The sequence below is a fragment of the Zonotrichia albicollis genome, chromosome 27 (assembly GCF_047830755.1).
Source record: "Zonotrichia albicollis isolate bZonAlb1 chromosome 27, bZonAlb1.hap1, whole genome shotgun sequence".
NCBI lineage: Eukaryota > Metazoa > Chordata > Aves > Passeriformes > Passerellidae > Zonotrichia > Zonotrichia albicollis.
In genome coordinates, this window is record NC_133845.1 from 6,328,597 (window position 1) to 6,346,762 (window position 18,166).

Here is an 18,166-nt window from a genome sequence, read left to right on the forward strand (position 1 = left end):
GCCAGGCCCCGCCCTCACCCGGGATCCCGCGCCCATTTGAGGCCACGCCCCCAGCCCCGCCCCCTCCCCGATTTACATTCAAATCGGTTCATATCAACTAAACGGCTCCAACGCCCCTCTGACAAAATTCAGAGAGAAACCCACCAAATTAATTTTTATTTATTTGCATTCTTTACAATTCCTGGTCAATCAGCCCCGATGAGAGCCGCAATTCCCGATTTGGCGACGGCTCCGTGTGTATACAAAAATCACTGCCGGCAGGACGGGGCGGGCAGGGTGCTCCCGCCGCTGCCTGCACTTACAAACGGTATAAAACAAACCCGAAAGAGCCCCCCTCGAACCCCCAGCAAACCCCCGAATCTCTGCTGCACAGGCAAGGCTGGGTCAGTGCGGTGTTTGGCGCGGCCGGCGCCGGCTCCTCTACGTTCTCGACAACCCGCGGTTGTCCAAATCTTTCACCTGGGCAGTAAAGAAGGTTCATTAGGTAGAATTCCATATTTTTTTTCCCAAACTGGGTGGGCTGGGCTCGCTCTGGTGCCATACCTTGTATATTCGGACCAGCCAGTGCTCTGTGGTGTACGCCTCCTCCAGCACGTCCAGCTCAAAGTCCTTGTTGCCGATTTCAGCGTTCCTCACCCGGTCGTAGCCTGGCGGTCGCTCTGGGAGAGAGGCAAGCACAGGCACTGCTGCTGTATCTTACCCAGAGATACCAGGGCACAGAGGGTCCCCCAAAAGCAGTGCCACACCCCGGGGGTGACTCAGGGACTCACTGGCCTCAGTGTAGACCTGGCCGAAGCGGTAGTAGCACATCTTGTACATGAGGCAGTTGAGCAGCACCGGGGAGCCCTCGCGGTCCACCCGGAACTCCCCGGTGGGGGTGTAATAGTCGTGCTCCTTGATGTGCCTGCCCGTGTCCGTGCTGCCCCCGATCCGCACCATCCACAGGAACTTGTTGATGTCTGCAAGGCAGAGAGGTGGGGGGCAAAGAATGAGGGCTTGAGTTGAGTTGGGGGGCCAAGAGCAAGGGGTTGCATTGGGGTGAAAGAACAAGAGGTTGCGATGAGGTAAAAGAATGAGGAGCCAAGTTGAGCTGGGAGCCAGGAGGGAGGGTTGAGGTGATGTGGGGGGGCCAAAAGCAAGGCTGAGATGAGGGAGAGCTCCAGAGAGGAGCATTCTGGCCCTGTTTTCACTCCACAGCCCCAGCTGGGTCTGACCCGGCCCACAGCAGGATCTTACCGTCCGATGAGTACCCGGTGAGGCCACCAAAGATCACCAGCACGTAGCTGACGTCCAGCTCCCTCATGATCTCGTAGGCTTTCTCCTCCGTCGATGCCATGGCCTGGGGTGACACCAGCACAGATGTGGCGTCAGCCAGTGCTGATGTGGTGCCCAGAAAGGCTGGCCAAGGCAGCAGGGGAGGGAGGGACCCACCTGGCCGACACGGGAGATGTGTGTGTTGTTCCAGGTGTTGTTGTCCACCAGGATGGTCCGGTTGGCCATGGCAGTGATCTGGTACCCATAATCCCACCAGGACATCACCTTGGCATCCTGCACCAAACATGGCTGGGCATCAGTGCCTCAGTGGGCAATGTGGGGTGCCCAAGGCCCCAACACCCCATACTGTCACAGACACATTTCATGAAAAATCCTTTCCTTAGGAGTTTTTTCTCCTGAGAAGCTGAGAGGCGTCAGGAACAAAATGTAAACAATGATTATCTGCTGCTGTGGAATGCAACAGGTGCATCTGGGATTGGTCTCATGTGGTTGTTTCTAATTAATGGCAAATCACAGTCAGCTAGCTCGGACTCTGTCTGAGATACAAGCTTTTATCTTCCTTCTTTTTCTATTTGTAACCAGCCTTCTGATGAAATCCTTTCTTCTATTCTTTTAGTATAGTTTCAATATAATATATATCATAAAATAATAAATCAAGCCTTCTGAAACATGGAGTCAGATCCTCATCCCTCCCCTCATCCCCAGACCCCTGTGAGCACCATCACAGCCGCACCTCCGGCGTGTTGTGCCGCAGCCAGTAATACGCCTCTCGGAAGTCATCGAAGATGATCCTGCTGCCATCACCACCACGGGCAGAGAGGACGATGGAGGGGGAGGAATAGGCCTCGCTGGTCACCCAGGTGGAGTGGAAGGTGTAGGTGATCAGGAAGAAGGCCATGACCAGGATCATGCCACTGGCAACCTGTGGGAACAACCCAGGGTCTCAGCACTGGAGGGACGGGGCCGTCAGCCTCCTGCTCTCAGCCCATCAACACCAGGTGTGTTCCTGAGCCAGCCTGGTGCTCACCTCATTTTTAATGGGGTAGGTGGAGTCCTGCTGCTTTTTGCTCTTCTTGTCTGGCCGGCTGATATCCAGGTTCTTCATGTAGGTGGACAACACCTGAGAGACCCCGATGCCAGACAGGATGCACATCACCGGAGCCAGCACCAGCATGAGACGCACCTGTGGCAACAGCAGAGCTGCTGGAGAAGGAATCCAGCAAAATCCAAGGGAAGAGGATGCCATTCCTATTCCAGCACCAATTCAGTGGATATATCAGCCTTGGGATAAACCTGTGCCTGGTTTTTTAGTGGGGAGATGCCACCATCTCAGACACCCTCAAGGGAAATTCCTTGAAATGATCAAAATTGGCCCACATGGGAAATTGAGGTCACTTCAGCAATCTTGGGTGGAAGCAAGGACTGGTAGCTGCCTCCACAGCAGAACTCAACCACATTTAGTGTTCAGGGTGCCACAGGAGGAGTGGAAATGGGCTCATCAATGACTGTTTGTCAGCACTCCCTGCCTCAAAACCCAGAGAATTTGTCTGAGATTGCACTGGGTGCTCTGGGAGATCAGGAACCCTGACCAGGCAGCACTGGCCCCAGGGACAGTCACACCCAAACCACTGAGTTTTGCAACTTCACCTTCCCTCACTGCAGAGGGACAAAACAAAACCACATTTATGGAAGGCAGAAAAGCCCTCAGGGTGAAAGAATCATCACTAAGTTCAGAAAAACAAATGAAATTGTTATGAGCACTCAGAGGCAGTGCTGTGCCTGCAGCCCTCACCATGACAGCTGAGAAGTACATGCTGGTCACCCCGTACATGATGATGAAGATACGGGCATCTGAGAGGTTGCTGAAGCAGTAGTAGAGGCCAACTGTGAGGGGGGAAAAAAAGGGGTCAGGTTCAGCTCAGAGATGAAATTAAACTAGGCACTGAGGAACACAGCAGGACACAGAAGGCTTGGCACAGGCAAGAGGCAGGAAAGCCCTCTGGTGACTGACTCACCTGGGAACATGAAAACAAGGAGCTGCAGGTCGAAGTAGTAGGAGGACCAAGTGGTGGGCTGGTGCTCAGAGACAGAGGCAATGATGGGGATGTTGTTCTTGGCATAGGAAGGGTCCAGCAGGGAATAGAAACGCCCCGTCCATGGGGAGATTTTCCCTAGGAAAGTGCAGAAAAATCCTCTTTGGATCCAGCAGAGTAACGGGCAATGTTGACACATACTGTCCCAGGAAACAGATGTGAGGCTGAATGAGTGATCCCAGACCTCATTTAGAATCCCTACTACTCAAAACTGCCATTTTGGAAAGAAAATACAATGCAATTTCACTCCAAAACCTCCTCTCTGCCCAATCTCTACTTTTAGCATCTCTTTGCTACTACAGAGCAACAACCAGTATCTGCAGCACCAGCCTGGTGTCCCCAGAGTCTCTGTCCCTCCTGTCTTACAGCTGCTGCTTAAATATTCCTTGCTAATGCACAAACTCAGGCAGGTCCCAGCCTCCTCCTTTGAGGGGACTCACAGCACTGGCATCACAGAGAGTTAGGATGGACAAATTCCATGCCTTGGGAAGCAAGAAAAGAGGGTGAAACACCCTTGTAATGGCCACAGCCTCGGGCTACCTGTGAGCATCAGCACGGCCCCAACGGAGAGGAGGACGAAGCCAACCAGGGAAATGACACTCCTGAAGAGGATCTCAAACTGCTGAGGGTTCAGCTTGCTCCGGAGGTAATCCACAAAGGCATGGATCTGGCACAGGCCGAAGACTCCAAGGGCAGCCATGTGCTCTGAGGAGAGGACAGGCTGGGAGGGGGGCAGAGCTTGGTCAGACATAGATGAACAGGAGCCATTACTGGCTTTTTCCACAAATCACTGCTTGGCACAATCTCTGCCAGCCACAGGAAAATGCTCAAATGCTGCCTCCCTGTGACTGGCACGAGCTGTTTTCCTACATCCGCTTTGATTCTGATAAGAACCCATGTAGAAAATTAACCAGATTCTGTTGAAAATATGAGCTGAGCAGGCTGGTTTCCTGCCATACCAAGACACACATGGCATGAGTGTTTCCTTCAGCAAAACCAAAGATATTTTTATGAAAGACAAATGGTGCTGGGAAAGGTATTAGGAGCTTTCAAAGTCATCCAGCACAGCCAAAGGCTCATTTTGGCAAAGGTGGCAAGGAATCAGCATAATGGAAGCTGGAACAAGGAGTCAGCACCCACTCATAACCTCAGTGATGAAGGGCAAGAAGTAAAACCAGGTGTCAGCACGCTGCTGTTCTGTTAGAAGGCATCCCTGAGTTCAAACCCTGCTGGTGCCCACCTGGAAGCCAACAAAGGAGATCTGCATGGAGAGGATGGTTCCCAGGCAGTAGACTGTGCAATAGGCCACGTAGATCCTGTGGGAGAAGCGCCCGGTGAGCATCAGTACCAGCACGTGCAGGGGGATGAGGTTGATGAGGAAGACGTAGCCACCCCACGAGGAGACCTGCAGGACACAAAGCACACACACACCACAAGTTCCAGGCTGAACAGCTGCAGAGCTGAGGTGAAACACAGAGATTTAGATTTCCTGGGATTACAGGCAGGATTTTCACACAGTAGCAATACCAGCCAGGATCTGCTCTATCTTCGAGCATCCTCCAAAACCGACAGAAACATGGATTTTTCAACACTAAGAACACCTCATACAAAACTCACTAGTTTTGGGAAGAAAGGACCCATTCTCTTCCCACCTCCAGAGGTTCTAGCTCTCTGGACAAACAGCACCCCATGGCTGCCTGGTGAGTGCATCCAGAGGGATCTCAGAGCCAGGGTTACCCCAGAGCTGGGAGAAGGGACACTCACCATGTAGAAATAGGCCAGGGCACACATGGCTGCCCAGTAGATGGAGCCAGTTTTGACAGCCTTGATCCACATGTAGTAGGTCAAGAGCATGCAGAATATGGCGATACCTGTGGAAGGAGCCAGAGCTGTTAATGCCATCCCTGAGGCACGGCAGACAACTCAAACCATTAAAAACAGATCTGGAAATGCTTTTGCTGCTCCATCACACAAAGAGCCAGGCCTGGGAAAAGCACTTGATATCTGGTTTGTAGACTGAAACACTGTGGTGTTTGTGTCGAACAGCTCACGTGGCTTCTCCCAGCCACACCAGCTGGGAGAATTCCTACACAGCCCCCAAAGCCCAGCTGCAGCACAGGAGCCAGGATCCTCCTCTGCCCCAGGCTGTGGCAGTGACCATTGCTGCCTTTGCCAGTCCCAACATCACTGCTGGAACAGGGATAAAAGCACAGAGGAACCACACAGTAGCTCCAGTTCCAGGCAGAGTTTGGGGAAGTGACAAAACCCTTTCTGACTGGCAAACAGGGATACTGGAGTAAACTCACTGCCAGAGCTGGGAGACACTCCCTCTGCTCCACAGCAGGGCCAAAAACCATCCCTGATCTCTGATGGGTCAGGTTTGTTCAGCACAAACCCAGCAGGGATCACCAGGAAAGGACAGACCTCTCTTGTGCTCTGCAGCATCTTCCAGCACCACTTTCCAGCACCCAATCCACTTCTTCCTAGTAGCCATCCTATTCCTCCTATTCAACCTAGAAATTGCTCTACTCCTTCCACTGCCATGAGCCACCCAACAACGATCTCCCACTGCCACCCTAACCTGAACCTCCTTACTCATCTTCCTCCTTACACTAGGGCTAGTACAGGAATGAATCCAAGGTGGGTTAGAATGAGGAGAATAACAGACAGTTAGTCTAACTAACACAGTTGATTTTGACTCAACAAATTATAGATTCCACCCTATAACTTTCTTTATGTCCTGCCTCCATCTAAGCTTCTACTCAGCCTTCAGGTTTAGCCTTCCACTGAACTCACCTGATCTCAGCTTAAAGGTTTCCCTGAGGATCACAAACTCACCTTCATTATCATAGGAGCCAGCAACAGAGCGAGAGATGTATCCAGGCACAACAGCAATCATGGCAGCAGCAAGGAGTCCTGCCCCTGCATCCTGGGAAAAACAGCCAGGGAAGAGACACCTGGGTTTAGGGATTTTATTGCTAAAAAGAATAAAAATCATGTGTGGAAATAAAGTTTTCAAACAGATCTGCCACTTCCCAGAAGGTTGAGGTTTTGAGGAGTGTGGTGGTCACCTCCAAACCTCTGACCCAGCTGCTCTCCCAAATGGCAAACAGCTCCCACACCTTTGGAAAGCCAACACACCCTGCTGGGCCCTGTACCTTGAGCTCTTTGGTGAGGTGGTAAGTCACAATGGTGGTGAAGGAGGAGAAGAGGGGAGCCAGGAACACGCAGACGTTGCGGATGTCGATGGTGATGTGGAAGAAGTGCAGCACGTGGTAAATCGCTGCTGATGTGATCATCAGGCCTGGGGATGGAAATGAAACATTATCAGGGTGCTCCAGAGCCACCAGGAGGGAGCTGCTGCCAAGGATGCATCAGGGATGCAGCCCTCACCCTGATTTTCCCCCACACCAGGTGCATTTCAGCTTGGCAAAGCTTTACCTGGGTAAATGGTGCCCCCGATGATCCTGCCCAGGGGGTACCACGCTCGGTCATCAAACCAGTTGTGGAATTTGTAGAAGCCCTCCTCGGCCAGGAAGCGGGTGGTGCGGTAGTTGAAGTACCTGTAAGGGTGACAGGGTGTGACCCCTGTGACAGTGACAGGTATCTGTGTCACAGCCCGCTGTGGGGGCTGCTCTGTGTGCTCCCTGCACAGACAACTGGCCCAAACCTCAGCTGCAAAGGTTCATTCCTCCTGCCAGTGGGACTATAGTGTGTTTACAAAGGTGACAGTGGCCCTTGGGACTGATTCAATCAGCAACAAGCTTGGGACAGACACAAATCGTGCCAGGAGCTCTCTTCTGCTGTGCCCAGATCAGGAGTAACCACATCCCAGGAGAAAAGCAACAGCAGGTAATTCTTGCATCTGGGCTGCAGGAAGAGCCCTGGGTACCAAGGAAATTTGGGTGTGGAAGAGAAAAACCAAGCTGAACTGAAACATGTCCTCCAAATCCCACATGCTCAATAGGGATTAACTGGAGCCCGGCACCATCACCTGAATTCTGTGTGCTCCAGAACAGGAAAAGCGCAACAGGCCCCCAGGAAAAGAGGAAACAACACTTACGGGTCAAACTCATGGATGACACTTTCGAATCTCAGGACGGAGAAAAGCCTCGTGGAGAAAGCTGCAAACAGAGAAGGGGCAGAGTGAACACACAGAGCTCACGAGTCACCCTCGGTTTTCCTGCACCAGGAGCCACCCCTGAGGGCACAGACTTACACAGGACAGCTGCCATGGACAGGATGAGGAGCTTGAGCAGCGTGTCCTGCTTCTCATAGGAGAGCCGGAGGAACCCCAGCTTGGTCATTCTCACATCAAATGCAGGGCCCGAGGATCCCTGAACACCTAAAAACACAATCAGGAACATCAAAAGCCTTTAAGGCCTTCAGGAGCCTTTGGATTTTAAATCCCCTCTTCTGGCCCAGCCTTCACCCCTGCCAGGTGTTTGTGCCTCCCCCCACAAACCTCTCACCTCCTGTCCTGATCTGAGCTGTCACCCCAAACCCCAGCTGGTTTTTCTTCCTTTACAGAGCCCAGAACTTCTCCGGGGCAGAGGACGTGCCTGTTTCTCTGTGCACAGAACAAAACCACAGGGTTAACTTGAGCAAAACCCCTGCCCTCCCTCTGGATGCTCTCTGAAGTTGAACCATCACCTGCAAGCAATGCACAAAAATAGAATCCATGGAGAGTGCAAGCAATGGGTGCTTTTTCTCACACACAGGAGAGCTGAATGGCTCCTGGTTACTGCCAGTTTGGTGTTAATGCAGACCAGGACAGTAAATTGGTTTTGCTCACAGCAGGCTGTTTAATTCGACTTCCCTGAATGAAGGAAAAGCCACAGAAACCCTGGTGTTGCAAACCAAGGAAGTGACACTCTTACTAAAGAATCACAGCTTTAACATCTTTCTACCTTGAAACCACTCAGATTTCTTCAAATGGTTTCTTGTCCAATCAGTCAGGAAAACGCCTCCCAGAGCTCCAGACGGGCTCAGTCCCAGCACGGCTGGGTAAATGAGCAGCTCAGGTCTCTGAACTACAACACCAGGCAGGACGCAGTGGGACAGGCTGAGATTTAAAACCCGAACACCCCGGGCCTGGAAAAGCCTCGCAGTGCCCAGCAGTGATTCCGGCTGGCGCACGCCGGGCACTGCCTGGTACAAACACCGGCGGTGGTCATTTCCTGGATGCCCCGCCATAACGGAGCGCAGTGCAGGCGCTGCGAGCACCCGCGGCTCTGCCCGGGGTGCCCCGATGCCCTCGGGGGGGACCCCTCACCCACAGGAACTGCCCTGGCACGGAGCGCTCCCGACCCCGCGCTGCCCCCGCCAGGCTCCAGCCCCTGAGCAGCGCCGGGGTCTCAGCCCTCACGCCCGGGACCCCTCAACCCCCGCGCTCCCTCTCCCCACACGCCCCTCCAAGGCTCGGGAACGCCGTGCCCCCTCAGACCCCGCACACCCCGCAGCCCGGGCACCCCTGCACCTGCAGGCCGCGGGGCCCGCAGCAGCCCCGGCCCCGCTCGGCTCCCGGTGCCGGTCCCGTCCCTCACCGCGGCCCCGCCGCCCCGTCCATCCGCCCCGCGCAGCCGCCCTGCTGCCGCCGCCGCCAGCCCGCGCCCCGCCCCCGCTCGCTTCCCATTGGCCGTCGCGCACGCCACTCCAAGGGCGACCGCGCTCATTGGCCGAAGCGCCGAAAACTCCATCGGACGCGGGGCGGCGCGTGAGGAGCACGGCCCCTCCCCATTGGTGGAGCGGGAGGTGGGCGGTGCCGGCGGGGAACGAGCCGTGACGTGTCCGTCCGGGTTGGCGGGGCCGCACGGGTCACGTGGGCGGAAGCGGAAGCGCGGGGGCCTGGCCACGTGGGCGGCGGAACCACCGTGGGCGCGGGGGGAGCCCGGCCCGGGAGCCCCGCCCGCAAGAACGAGAGCGGCACAACAGAAGGGCTGAGAATCGTGGTCTCTCCGTTTAATGTTTCAGTGTGAAAATACTAGAGAAAAGTTGATAAACCGGCCCGAAATATCCAAAGGGGTCTGAACGTCACCGGTTCCTTCCCCGACCCGACAGAAACGGTACATGCACGGCACGGGGACGCTGTGCTCGACGGCAGCGGGAGCTCCCGGAAATGCCCGCCCCCCTCCCACGACCTGAGTTAGGGGAGATGGAGGGAGCGGGAAGGGGGACGAGGGACACGGGGGAGACACGGGAGGGACACAACGGCAAAACGGGAGACGGGCTGGGGACCCACGGCCCGAGCGGGGACATGGCACGGGAAAGGCGTACAAAAGAGTCCACTATAAAACAAGCGCAGGGCACAACCCGGCTCCTGGAAACTCACAAAGGTGTTAAAAACCCAGAGTTGTCCCCCAAAAAAATTTCCAGGGGGAGACGCAGAGCTGACAGTGACACCTGGTCAGGCTGGGTCCTGCCCGACCCTGGAGTTGGGGGCGCAGAGGAGCCCGTGGGGTCCCCCCTCCCCGGGCTCTGGGGGCAGCTCAGTGCCCCGGAGCAGCCGCGTGTTTGGCAGGAGAGGGCGAGGAGGAGGAGGAGGAGGAGGAGGAGGGGGAGGAGGAAGCACCGCTCAGGGCGGACTGAAGGTAAACGGTCTTGTGGAAGAGTCTGTTGCTGAGGAAAACCACCAGGGAGAAGAGACGGAGCTGGAAGTGGCTGAAAGGGAAGAGAGTCCGTCAGCTCTGGATGCCAAACACCCCTGCAGGGTTTGGGGGAGCACTGGGGTGCTGGACAGGGGTCAGTGGGTGGCTGGAAATGAAGGATACTCACTAGGTTTTGCCGGGGGTCCTGGCTTCGTTGGCGCTGATGATGAAGAGAGGGAAAAGGATGGAGAAGAGGCAACCGCTGCAAGGGAAAAGCACAATAAAATAAAATTAAATAAGGGGAACTCAGTGGGTGTCAGGAAGAAGAGGAGGAGGAGGGGCCAGAGTGGCTCTCCCACCTGATGATGTAGGAGGACTGCATGGCCGTGAGAAATGCCAGGGGCAAGCCAAAGCCGAAGTAGTAGGGCCAGTTCCTCTCGATGTTGGACAACCGTTGGTGCATTTCAATTCCTGCAAAGGAGAATCCCGTGGAAATGAACCCGTGGGGAGGAGACACCCTCACTGCAGCTTCACTGAGCCATTAGGCTGGAAAGGACCTCCAGTTACCGCCTTTGACCAATCCCCACCGTGTCCACAGACCAGAGCACTGAGTGCCACATCCGGTCACCTCCTGAACAACTCCAGGGATGGGACTGCACCAGCTCCCTGGGCAGCCCCTTCCAATGCCTGACCACCCTTGCAGTGAGGAAATTCACCCTGAACTCCAACCTGAACCTCCCCAGCACAGCCTGAAGCCAAATCCTCTCATCCTGTCACTTGTTCTGTGGGAGCAGAGCCCAACCCCTCTGCTGTCCCCTCCTGTCAGGGACATGTGGAGAATCAGAGTAACCTCCCTGAGCCTCCTGTTCTTCAGGCTGAGCTCCCCCAGCTGCTCCACACTCTTCACCAGCTCTGGACCCTCAATGTCCTTCTTGTCCTGAGGGCTCCAGAACTGGACACAGCACTTGAGGCCTCACCAGTGCCCAGGCAATGCCCTGGGGTTGTGCCCACACTGGGGCTGGTACAGGCCAGGTACCACTGGCCTTCTTCCCACCTGAGCACTCTGCTGGCCCACATTTACCCTTCAGCCCATATAAAAACTGATGGGAGCTCAGCCTGACACCCCAATTGGATGCTCCTTCAGCAGAGAAATGCTCAGTCCAGGCAAACTCCCCCTTTTTGGGGGGGAAGGGAGGAGGAGCCTCGCTCACCTTTGTTGAACCAGCGGTACTCGAAGCAGTAGAGCGAGTAGAGCAGCGACATGTGGAGGAGGCTGATCAGCTGCCCAATGAGGTCGATGGGGAACAGGCTCACGATCATTCCCTGGCACAGAAAAGCAGAGAGGGATGCTCAGATGTGGGGGAGGGCAGCCCTTGAGCTGTGGGGTGGTTGCTGTCTCACCTGGATGAGGAAAAGTGCCTGCAGCAGGAGGTTGAACAACATGTCAGCGATGATTTTGCTGACGCTGGGGAAGGGGTGAGGCTTCCTGCCCGACACCTCGAACGCCAGGTCTGCGATGTCCTGCCAGCACAGACAGGGGCTTCAGGCTAAGGAACTCCAGAGCAATGGGGGCCTCAGGGAAATTAAACCCAGGGGGATGCTCCTGAGCTGCTTTTGCCCACCAGGGATATGCCCAGAGCCTGTTTTGGGGCAGGATTTCATCCTGTGCTCCCACACCACCCAGTGAGGAAACGCCCCCTGTTTGCTCAAGGCAGGGCCCAGGTTCCTGTCACCCACCTGAAACCAGATGGCATTGACCACCTTACTGAGCACAAAGAGGGGCAGGACCCAGAGAGCGCTGAAAATGGAGGTGAGGATGAATTCCAGCCAGGACCAGACATCACCATGTAAGGAAGGGTCACCTTGGGAAGAGAGACAGAGAGGCACACGTGAGGAACTGGTGTAGGAACCTCCAAATGCTTCCTGGCACAGCCAACAGCAAAGTTGAGTCTCCTGACTCTAGTCCTCTAAATGTAATTAAAAGCACATTTCCACCCAGTTGATTTTTATTTAAATGCAAAAACACACAGACAAATATGAAATGGCAAGACCCCCAAGAGCACAGCAGAGTGATCCACCCCTGATTTTCCACTGGACAATTAATGATGGGATTGGTGGGTACTGGGAAGAGGAAAACAGCACAACGAGACAGAGGTGTGAGGAACAGCTCAGTGGGACAAAGACCCTGAACTCATCCCTCCCATGGGTGCTGAGCAGCCTGGAGCCCCCAGGGGAAAGGCACCCACCGATGATCTGCGCCGTGACCGACTGAAGGACGGGGATGAACACTCGGTAGAACAAGAAGAGACTCAGCTGCAGGGAAAGACAAACAAGGGCCCTCAGTGAGGCACTGCACGGGCATCTTGTGCTCCTGTGGTGGCTACACATCCAAGGCACATGTGCCTCTCCTCCCCCAGCAACCCACAAATACAGAGGAGCAAGGGTTTCTGTTTAAATGCAGCCACAATCTACAGCTGAACACTTTGATATTTCCATGCCCATCCCTGTAGCCATGATATTTTCTGAAAAATCCTTTCCTTAGGATTTTTTTTCTCCTGAGAAGCTGAGAAGCCTCAGGAACAAAATGTAAGCAATGGTTATCTGCTGCTGTGGAATGCAACAGGTGCATCTGTGATTGGTCTCATGTGGTTGTTTCTAATTAATGGCCAATCACAGTCTGGCTGTCCAGACTGTCTCCATCAGTCACAAGCCTTTGTTATCATTCCTTCTTTTTCTATTCCTAGCCAGCCTTCTGATGAAATCCTTTCTTCTATTCTTTTAGTATAGTTTTAATATAATATATATCATAAAATAATAAATCAAGTCTTCTGAAACATGGAGTCAACATTCTCATCTCTTCCCCCATCCTAAGACACCTGCAAACACCATCACACATCCCTCGTACTCTGCACCAGTGTAATGAGGAAATGAAGCCATTTATTTGGTTATTTGATTTATAAAGTGTCGGCTCCATTAAGGATCAGCCCTATGAACCAGGCACAGCAAGTCAGAGCTGAGGAAATGTCTTTAAGATGTCAATATCCAACAGACAAAACAGTATCCCAGGCTGCAGCAAAGCAGGAATTGAATGTTCAAGAGGAGAGAAGTTTCAAAGACTTGGAAAAGCAGCTTGAGTTTCATTTGTGGGTCTCTTGAATAAATCTGTGGTCCTGTATCCCTTAAAATCCAGCATTGGGATGGGAATGTGATGGTTCCCAAAAATTCCTGCTGCCACCACTCACAGCCTAGAAGGGCTGGAGCAGCACATGGGTTTTAAAATAAAAACTGTAATAAATAAGAATCTCCACATACCCAGAAGACACCTCCATTCCAGGCACAACACTGAAATATGCGGCTCACTATCCGGGGTTCACTGTGGGAGAGAGGTGTGTTAATGTCCCAGCACCTGATAAATGCTCCCTCACAGGGGCCAACTGCTCCTGCCCCACGTTTTGGACACCTTGGAAAAGTCAGCAAGAACCAGCTGCACACCAATTGTGCACCTGATTTTATCCTAACACAGAAATCCTGGAAGGAATCCCTGCACAGATTCACACCGTGTCCCAGCCAGGGCAGTCTCTACAAGACTCACACCAGGGAGACTCAACTTTTATTAACTCCCAAAATCTGCACTGAAACAGAAGAAAAGCAAAGCTTTCTTCCAGATTTTTAAGCACATGTTGTAGATCTCAGGCTTTGTTCTCCCCAAACTCTTGCCACAATAAAACTGGGACATTTTGGGCATGTTTTGGTTTCAGAAGGGGCTGTTTCAGCTCAGGATGGTTTTGGTGTCTACATGGACCTGCAAGAGCAGCTCTGTGGGACTCTGCAGCACTTTCCCAGTCAGCTCTTGACACCAGAATGGTTTTGCTATAAAGAAAACCACCAAAATTCAGCTATTTATATAAACAACAATAACAAAAAAGTTATATTTTCCTTCAGAGGCAGCCCAGATGTGAAGCTGCAGAGACCCCTGAGAGGTATCAGGATCATGGGAGAATTTTCTTTCACCTTTCAGCCACGATAATTGGTAAATATGTCTCAGAATGTGCATTACTGCCCAAAACCCCTGTGTGAGTGCCAGCCCAGTGCCATCAGGGCAGCAGAGACATCCTGGCATGGTCTGGGAGTCAGACATGGGAACAGAGGCTGTTTGCTCCTGCATGGGGATAATTCTGGCATTTCCAGAGCCACTGCAGCTCCAAACTCCACAAAACACAGCAGGGCTGAGGAAAAAACAAACTCATGTGGACACTGGATCCAAGCTGCTGTTTCTTCCCTGATCCCACAATTACCAGCACCAACAATGGATCTGGGATAGCAGGAGGATTCAGTAGGAAAAGAAACCCATAAATCCATGTTCTTTCAGTGGTAATTCAAACTGATTATCAAACAACATAAAAGGTCTGACTCCTTATCTCCTGGTAACAGCTCTGGCTCCATGACACAGTGCAAAAAGGGAGTTTCATACCACGTGTTCCCATTTATTGGCTCTGGCTGCCAGAGGAGAAGGGAATTACCCCATTTGTGAGCAGCCACACCCACACTCACTTCTCTTGCTTCTTCTCTTCCATGTGAAACCTCCGCTGGGCGAGTGCACTGTTGGCTCTCCTGCGCCTCTGCTCTTCCCTTTTCTGCTGGATCCGGGCATCCAGCTTGGAGATGGTGCAGATGCCCCAGATGGAGTCCTTGATTCCCTGTGGGCATGAGGAGAGAGGAGCAATGGCATGTGGCTGAGCCAGGCCATGCAAACCCTGCTGGTGCCATGGCTGGCCTCACTCCCTGGCTGCTTGGGCCCAGCTGGAGCAGCAGCACCACCTCTGTTCCATGGCCCAGTGACCCAAATCACTGCACGTCCCAGCATCTCTGTGACCAGCAGTAATTTTATCTGTAAAGGTGCAATTCTCTTCCAATCTGCACTATTTAAAACCCTGGCAAAAAATCAGAGTCTGATCTCTCCCAGCCTTGGCTGGCAGGAAGCCCCTCATCCCCTGCCAGCTTTCTGAGGCCAGTAAAATGGAATTACACCAATCTTTGGGATGTGTGAAGTCTCAGAGTATGCTGTGAGTTTGATGCTTATACCTTCACAAATAAAAGCATCTGTCCTCATCTCAGAAAATTCCTCCCACCAGCCACATCCATGCCTGTTAATAACAGTGCCCAGAAGTTTTCCCTTACTGCATGTTTGGCATATTTGCAGAGCTGCCTCTCAGGACTTGGCTTGTCCAGAGAATTTGTGGCTGTCCCATCCCTGGAAGTGCCCAAGGCCAGGCTGGATGGGGCTTGGAGCACCCTGGGAGAGTGGAAGGTGCCCCTGCCCTTGGCAGGGACAAGGAATGAGAAAGACTTAAAGGTCCCTTCCAACCCAAACCCCTCTGGGATCCTGTCCCATTATTCCCAGCTCCAGGTGATCCCATATCCACTGTAATCACAATTTCCCTTTAAAATAAAGATCCTAAGGATGAGCCAGGATGGTGTCACCACCCTGGTTGGGATCACAGAGTTCTTGCCCAAAGAGGATAAATTCCAATCTCAAATTCATATCCCTGGCCCAGGCTGTGTAGGAGCCCTGGGAAATGACACAACTCCTGCTTTTAGGCTGTGGCCATAGGACTTTGATCAAACCTTTGTCTGTTTCCCAAACAGAGTTATTTCTGAGCATGAGTTATTGCTCAGTGACACAGCATGAGAGCTTTTAGCCTGTATTTAACCCTGGGTGATGGAAGACAGGGTGGGAACAATGAGGTGACACAGACCTTACTGCTGGGACAGAGCTGCTGTGGCCACAGACATTCATTTATTATTGTTATTATTATTAAATTATACACAATATTATACACTCTATATTAAAATATATTATAAACTTTGTGTCTTGTTATATATTGTAATCTTATAATTATTATTAATTATAAGATTACAATATATAACAATACACAGGGAAGAAGAGGAAAACAGCACAGGGAGACAGAGGTGTGTCAATATTATCAATATTATTATTGATATTATTGTGATTTTTCATTAATTTGTGCCCAAAGGAAATTTGTCAGAGGTTCAGCAGCAAACACTGAGCCCTTTGCAATAGACACATCACACAACAGGGCTGAAATACACCTGGAGACCCTTTTCCTTCCTTGGAAAAGTTCAGCAAACACTGAGCCCTTTGCAATAGACACATCACACAACAATACTGAAATACACCTGGAGAAAAGTCACCAAGAACCAGCTGCACACCAATTGTGCACCTGATTTTATCCAAACACAGAAATCCTGGAAGGAATCCCTGCACAGACTCACCCCATGTCTCAGCCAGTGCAGTCTCCACAAGACTTACACCAGGGAGACTCTTTCAACTTTTATTAACTCCCAAAATCTGCACTGAAAGAGCAGAAAAGCAATGCCACAGGAGGGAGGGCGCTCCCAAAGCAGCAGGAGCAGCCCAGGAGCCTCACCCTGACGAGGTCATGAAGGAAGATTCTCACGCTGTCGGCCATCTCGACTCCAGCATCACCTCTGCTTCCCAAACTATCAACTACAGGGAGAGGGGGAGAGCCGGGCCCAGGCCTCTCTCATCCTGGAGAGACGGGAAACGGAGGAGCCTGCGGAGAGAACACACAGGGCACAGCTGGTGACACCGGGCTGGCCGGGAATGCCAGGGCCAGGCACACCCCGCTGACTGCCAACAGGATTGCCACCCTCCAACAGGCCAGGGAATGGACCCAGAGAGCCCAGGGCTGGAGGAACAGCTCTTGGAAACCACCAGAGAAAGAAAATCAGCCTCATAAACCAGCAGCTACCAAAACTCGTGCTTTCCCAGCAGGATGCAAACCTCTCAATCCTCCAGGCAGCGCTGGAGCAGCTGAAGTCACCAACCCCGGCATGGCAGCGCTGCTGCTGCTGCAGCCGCGGGACGCAAACAGTTTAAAATCATTTTAAAGACGGGTTTGTTTTGGTTATTGTGAGTCAAACCCTGCCGGGATCTAAGCTGCGGAACCAGAACTGACCTCCAGATTTGTTACCGAGTTAATCACGGGCAGCTTCCTCCTAAAAACCCGAGTCAAGGAACACCCAGCCGAGGAGGGCACCCACAGGAATGGGGGGGTGACCTGGGGGTCCACACCCCTCACAGCCGGGGTAACCCGGGGGTCAGCACCCCTGGCAGCTGAGGGGTGACCTGGGGGTCCGCACCCGTGAGGGGGTGACCTGGGGGTCAGCACCCCTGGCAGCTGAGGGGTGACCCTCAGGCAGACCCCACCGTGGCTGTCGGACCTCCGCGTGCCCCCCTCAGTTCGGAGCCCCGCGCTTCACCCCGGGCTGTTCCCACAGCCTCCCACACGGTGTTCGAAGGGGACAGCTCCCAAATGCCCTCAGGGCGCCCCCGCAGTGCCCAGCGCCCCCGGGGGGTTTTGGGCCGGGAAGGCCGCGGATCCCGGCGGTGCCCCCCGCGCGTGTCTCCGCACGCCGCCCCCGGCCCCCCGGTTCCCCCGCACTCACCGGGGCCGGCCGGGGGCGCACGGCGGGACGGGCCCGGCTCACACGGCCCGGCCGCGCCCACCGCGCATGCGCCGCGCGCACCGCGCACACGCACTGCCGCGGCCCCCCCCTCGCCGACGCTCGCCCCGCCCACCCATGGGACACGCCCATAGCCGGGCACCGCCCACCACCCTCCGGTATCGCCCACTGCCTCAACTGCGCATGCGCCAAAGCCCAATGCGGACCCCTCTGCCCTGAATGCAGGTGCGCGTGCGCGCTGCTGCCGCCCGCCGCCAGAGGGCGCCACATGCACAGGGAAGGGAATTGGGAACACTGGGGAGATACTGGGAATACTGTGGGGATACTGGGGGGAATGGGCGTACTGGGAACACTGGGGAGATACTGGGAATACTGTGGGGATACTGGGGGGAATGGGAGTACTGGGAACACTGGGGGGACACTGGGAATACCGGGGGGATACTGGGGGGAATGGGAGTACTGGGAACACTGGGGGGACACTGGGAATACCGGGGGGATACTGGGGGAGAATGGGCGTACTGGGAACACTGGGGAGATACTGGGGGTAATGGGCGTACTGGGGAATGGGCATACTGGAGCCAGGGGCACTGGAAACACTGAGGGGTTACTGAAGCTGGGGCAACGCGTAGATACTGGAAATACTTGGGGAAATGGGCATACTGGGGATACCTGGGGGAATGAATGGGCATACTGGGGCTGGGG

General features: G+C 53.8%; 2 protein-coding genes across 3 annotated transcripts; both read right to left on the reverse strand.

The window, feature by feature from the left end:
• Positions 1-143: 143 nt before the first annotated feature.
• Positions 144-9,043, reverse strand: STT3A (STT3 oligosaccharyltransferase complex catalytic subunit A). 2 transcript variants are annotated; one of them, XM_074559445.1, is made up of 19 exons: positions 8,915-9,043; positions 7,841-7,938; positions 7,588-7,713; positions 7,432-7,492; positions 6,810-6,931; positions 6,527-6,672; positions 6,207-6,297; positions 5,133-5,239; positions 4,609-4,773; positions 3,909-4,089; positions 3,291-3,446; positions 3,068-3,159; positions 2,303-2,458; positions 2,009-2,197; positions 1,432-1,548; positions 1,237-1,339; positions 771-959; positions 544-659; positions 144-459 (listed from the first exon to the last, which is right to left on the reverse strand). In XM_074559445.1, exons 3-19 carry the CDS (start codon positions 7,673-7,675, stop codon positions 421-423), a joined length of 2,118 nt encoding a protein of 705 aa, XP_074415546.1. In that variant the 5' UTR covers positions 7,676-7,713; positions 7,841-7,938; positions 8,915-9,043; the 3' UTR covers positions 144-420. The 2 variants fall into 2 exon arrangements, with proteins under 2 accessions (XP_074415546.1, XP_074415547.1); XM_074559446.1 differs by having other exon boundaries at positions 8,848-8,999.
• Positions 9,044-9,308: 265 nt separating this feature from the next.
• On the reverse strand, positions 9,309-17,585 carry EI24 (EI24 autophagy associated transmembrane protein). Its single transcript, XM_074559447.1, has 11 exons — positions 17,447-17,585; positions 16,405-16,551; positions 14,507-14,652; positions 13,268-13,328; positions 12,202-12,268; positions 11,693-11,817; positions 11,357-11,476; positions 11,167-11,278; positions 10,315-10,426; positions 10,143-10,217; positions 9,309-10,028 (listed from the first exon to the last, which is right to left on the reverse strand). Exons 2-11 carry the CDS (start codon positions 16,444-16,446, stop codon positions 9,857-9,859), a joined length of 1,032 nt encoding a protein of 343 aa, XP_074415548.1. The 5' UTR covers positions 16,447-16,551; positions 17,447-17,585; the 3' UTR covers positions 9,309-9,856.
• Positions 17,586-18,166: the final 581 nt, after the last annotated feature.

Bases quoted from the DNA above. Each gene is read 5' to 3' on its own strand.
- STT3A (XM_074559445.1), bottom strand. From the start codon at position 7,675: ATGACCAAGCTGGGGTTCCTCCGGCTCTCCTATGAGAAGCAGGACACG. The intron at 6,932-7,431 runs GTAAGTGTTGTT...TCACCCTTACAG, and splicing joins GTCATCCATGAGTTTGACCC to GTACTTCAACTACCGCACCA. The intron at 1,549-2,008 runs GTGCGGCTGTGA...TGTTTGGTGCAG, and splicing joins TGCGGCACAACACGCCGGAG to GATGCCAAGGTGATGTCCTG.
- EI24 (XM_074559447.1), bottom strand. From the start codon at position 16,446: ATGGCCGACAGCGTGAGAATCTTCCTTCATGACCTCGTCAGG. The intron at 12,269-13,267 runs GTATGTGGAGAT...CTTTCCCTGCAG, and splicing joins GGAATGGAGGTGTCTTCTGG to CTGAGTCTCTTCTTGTTCTA. The intron at 11,279-11,356 runs GTGAGACAGCAA...TTTCTGTGCCAG, and splicing joins AGGCACTTTTCCTCATCCAG to GGAATGATCGTGAGCCTGTT.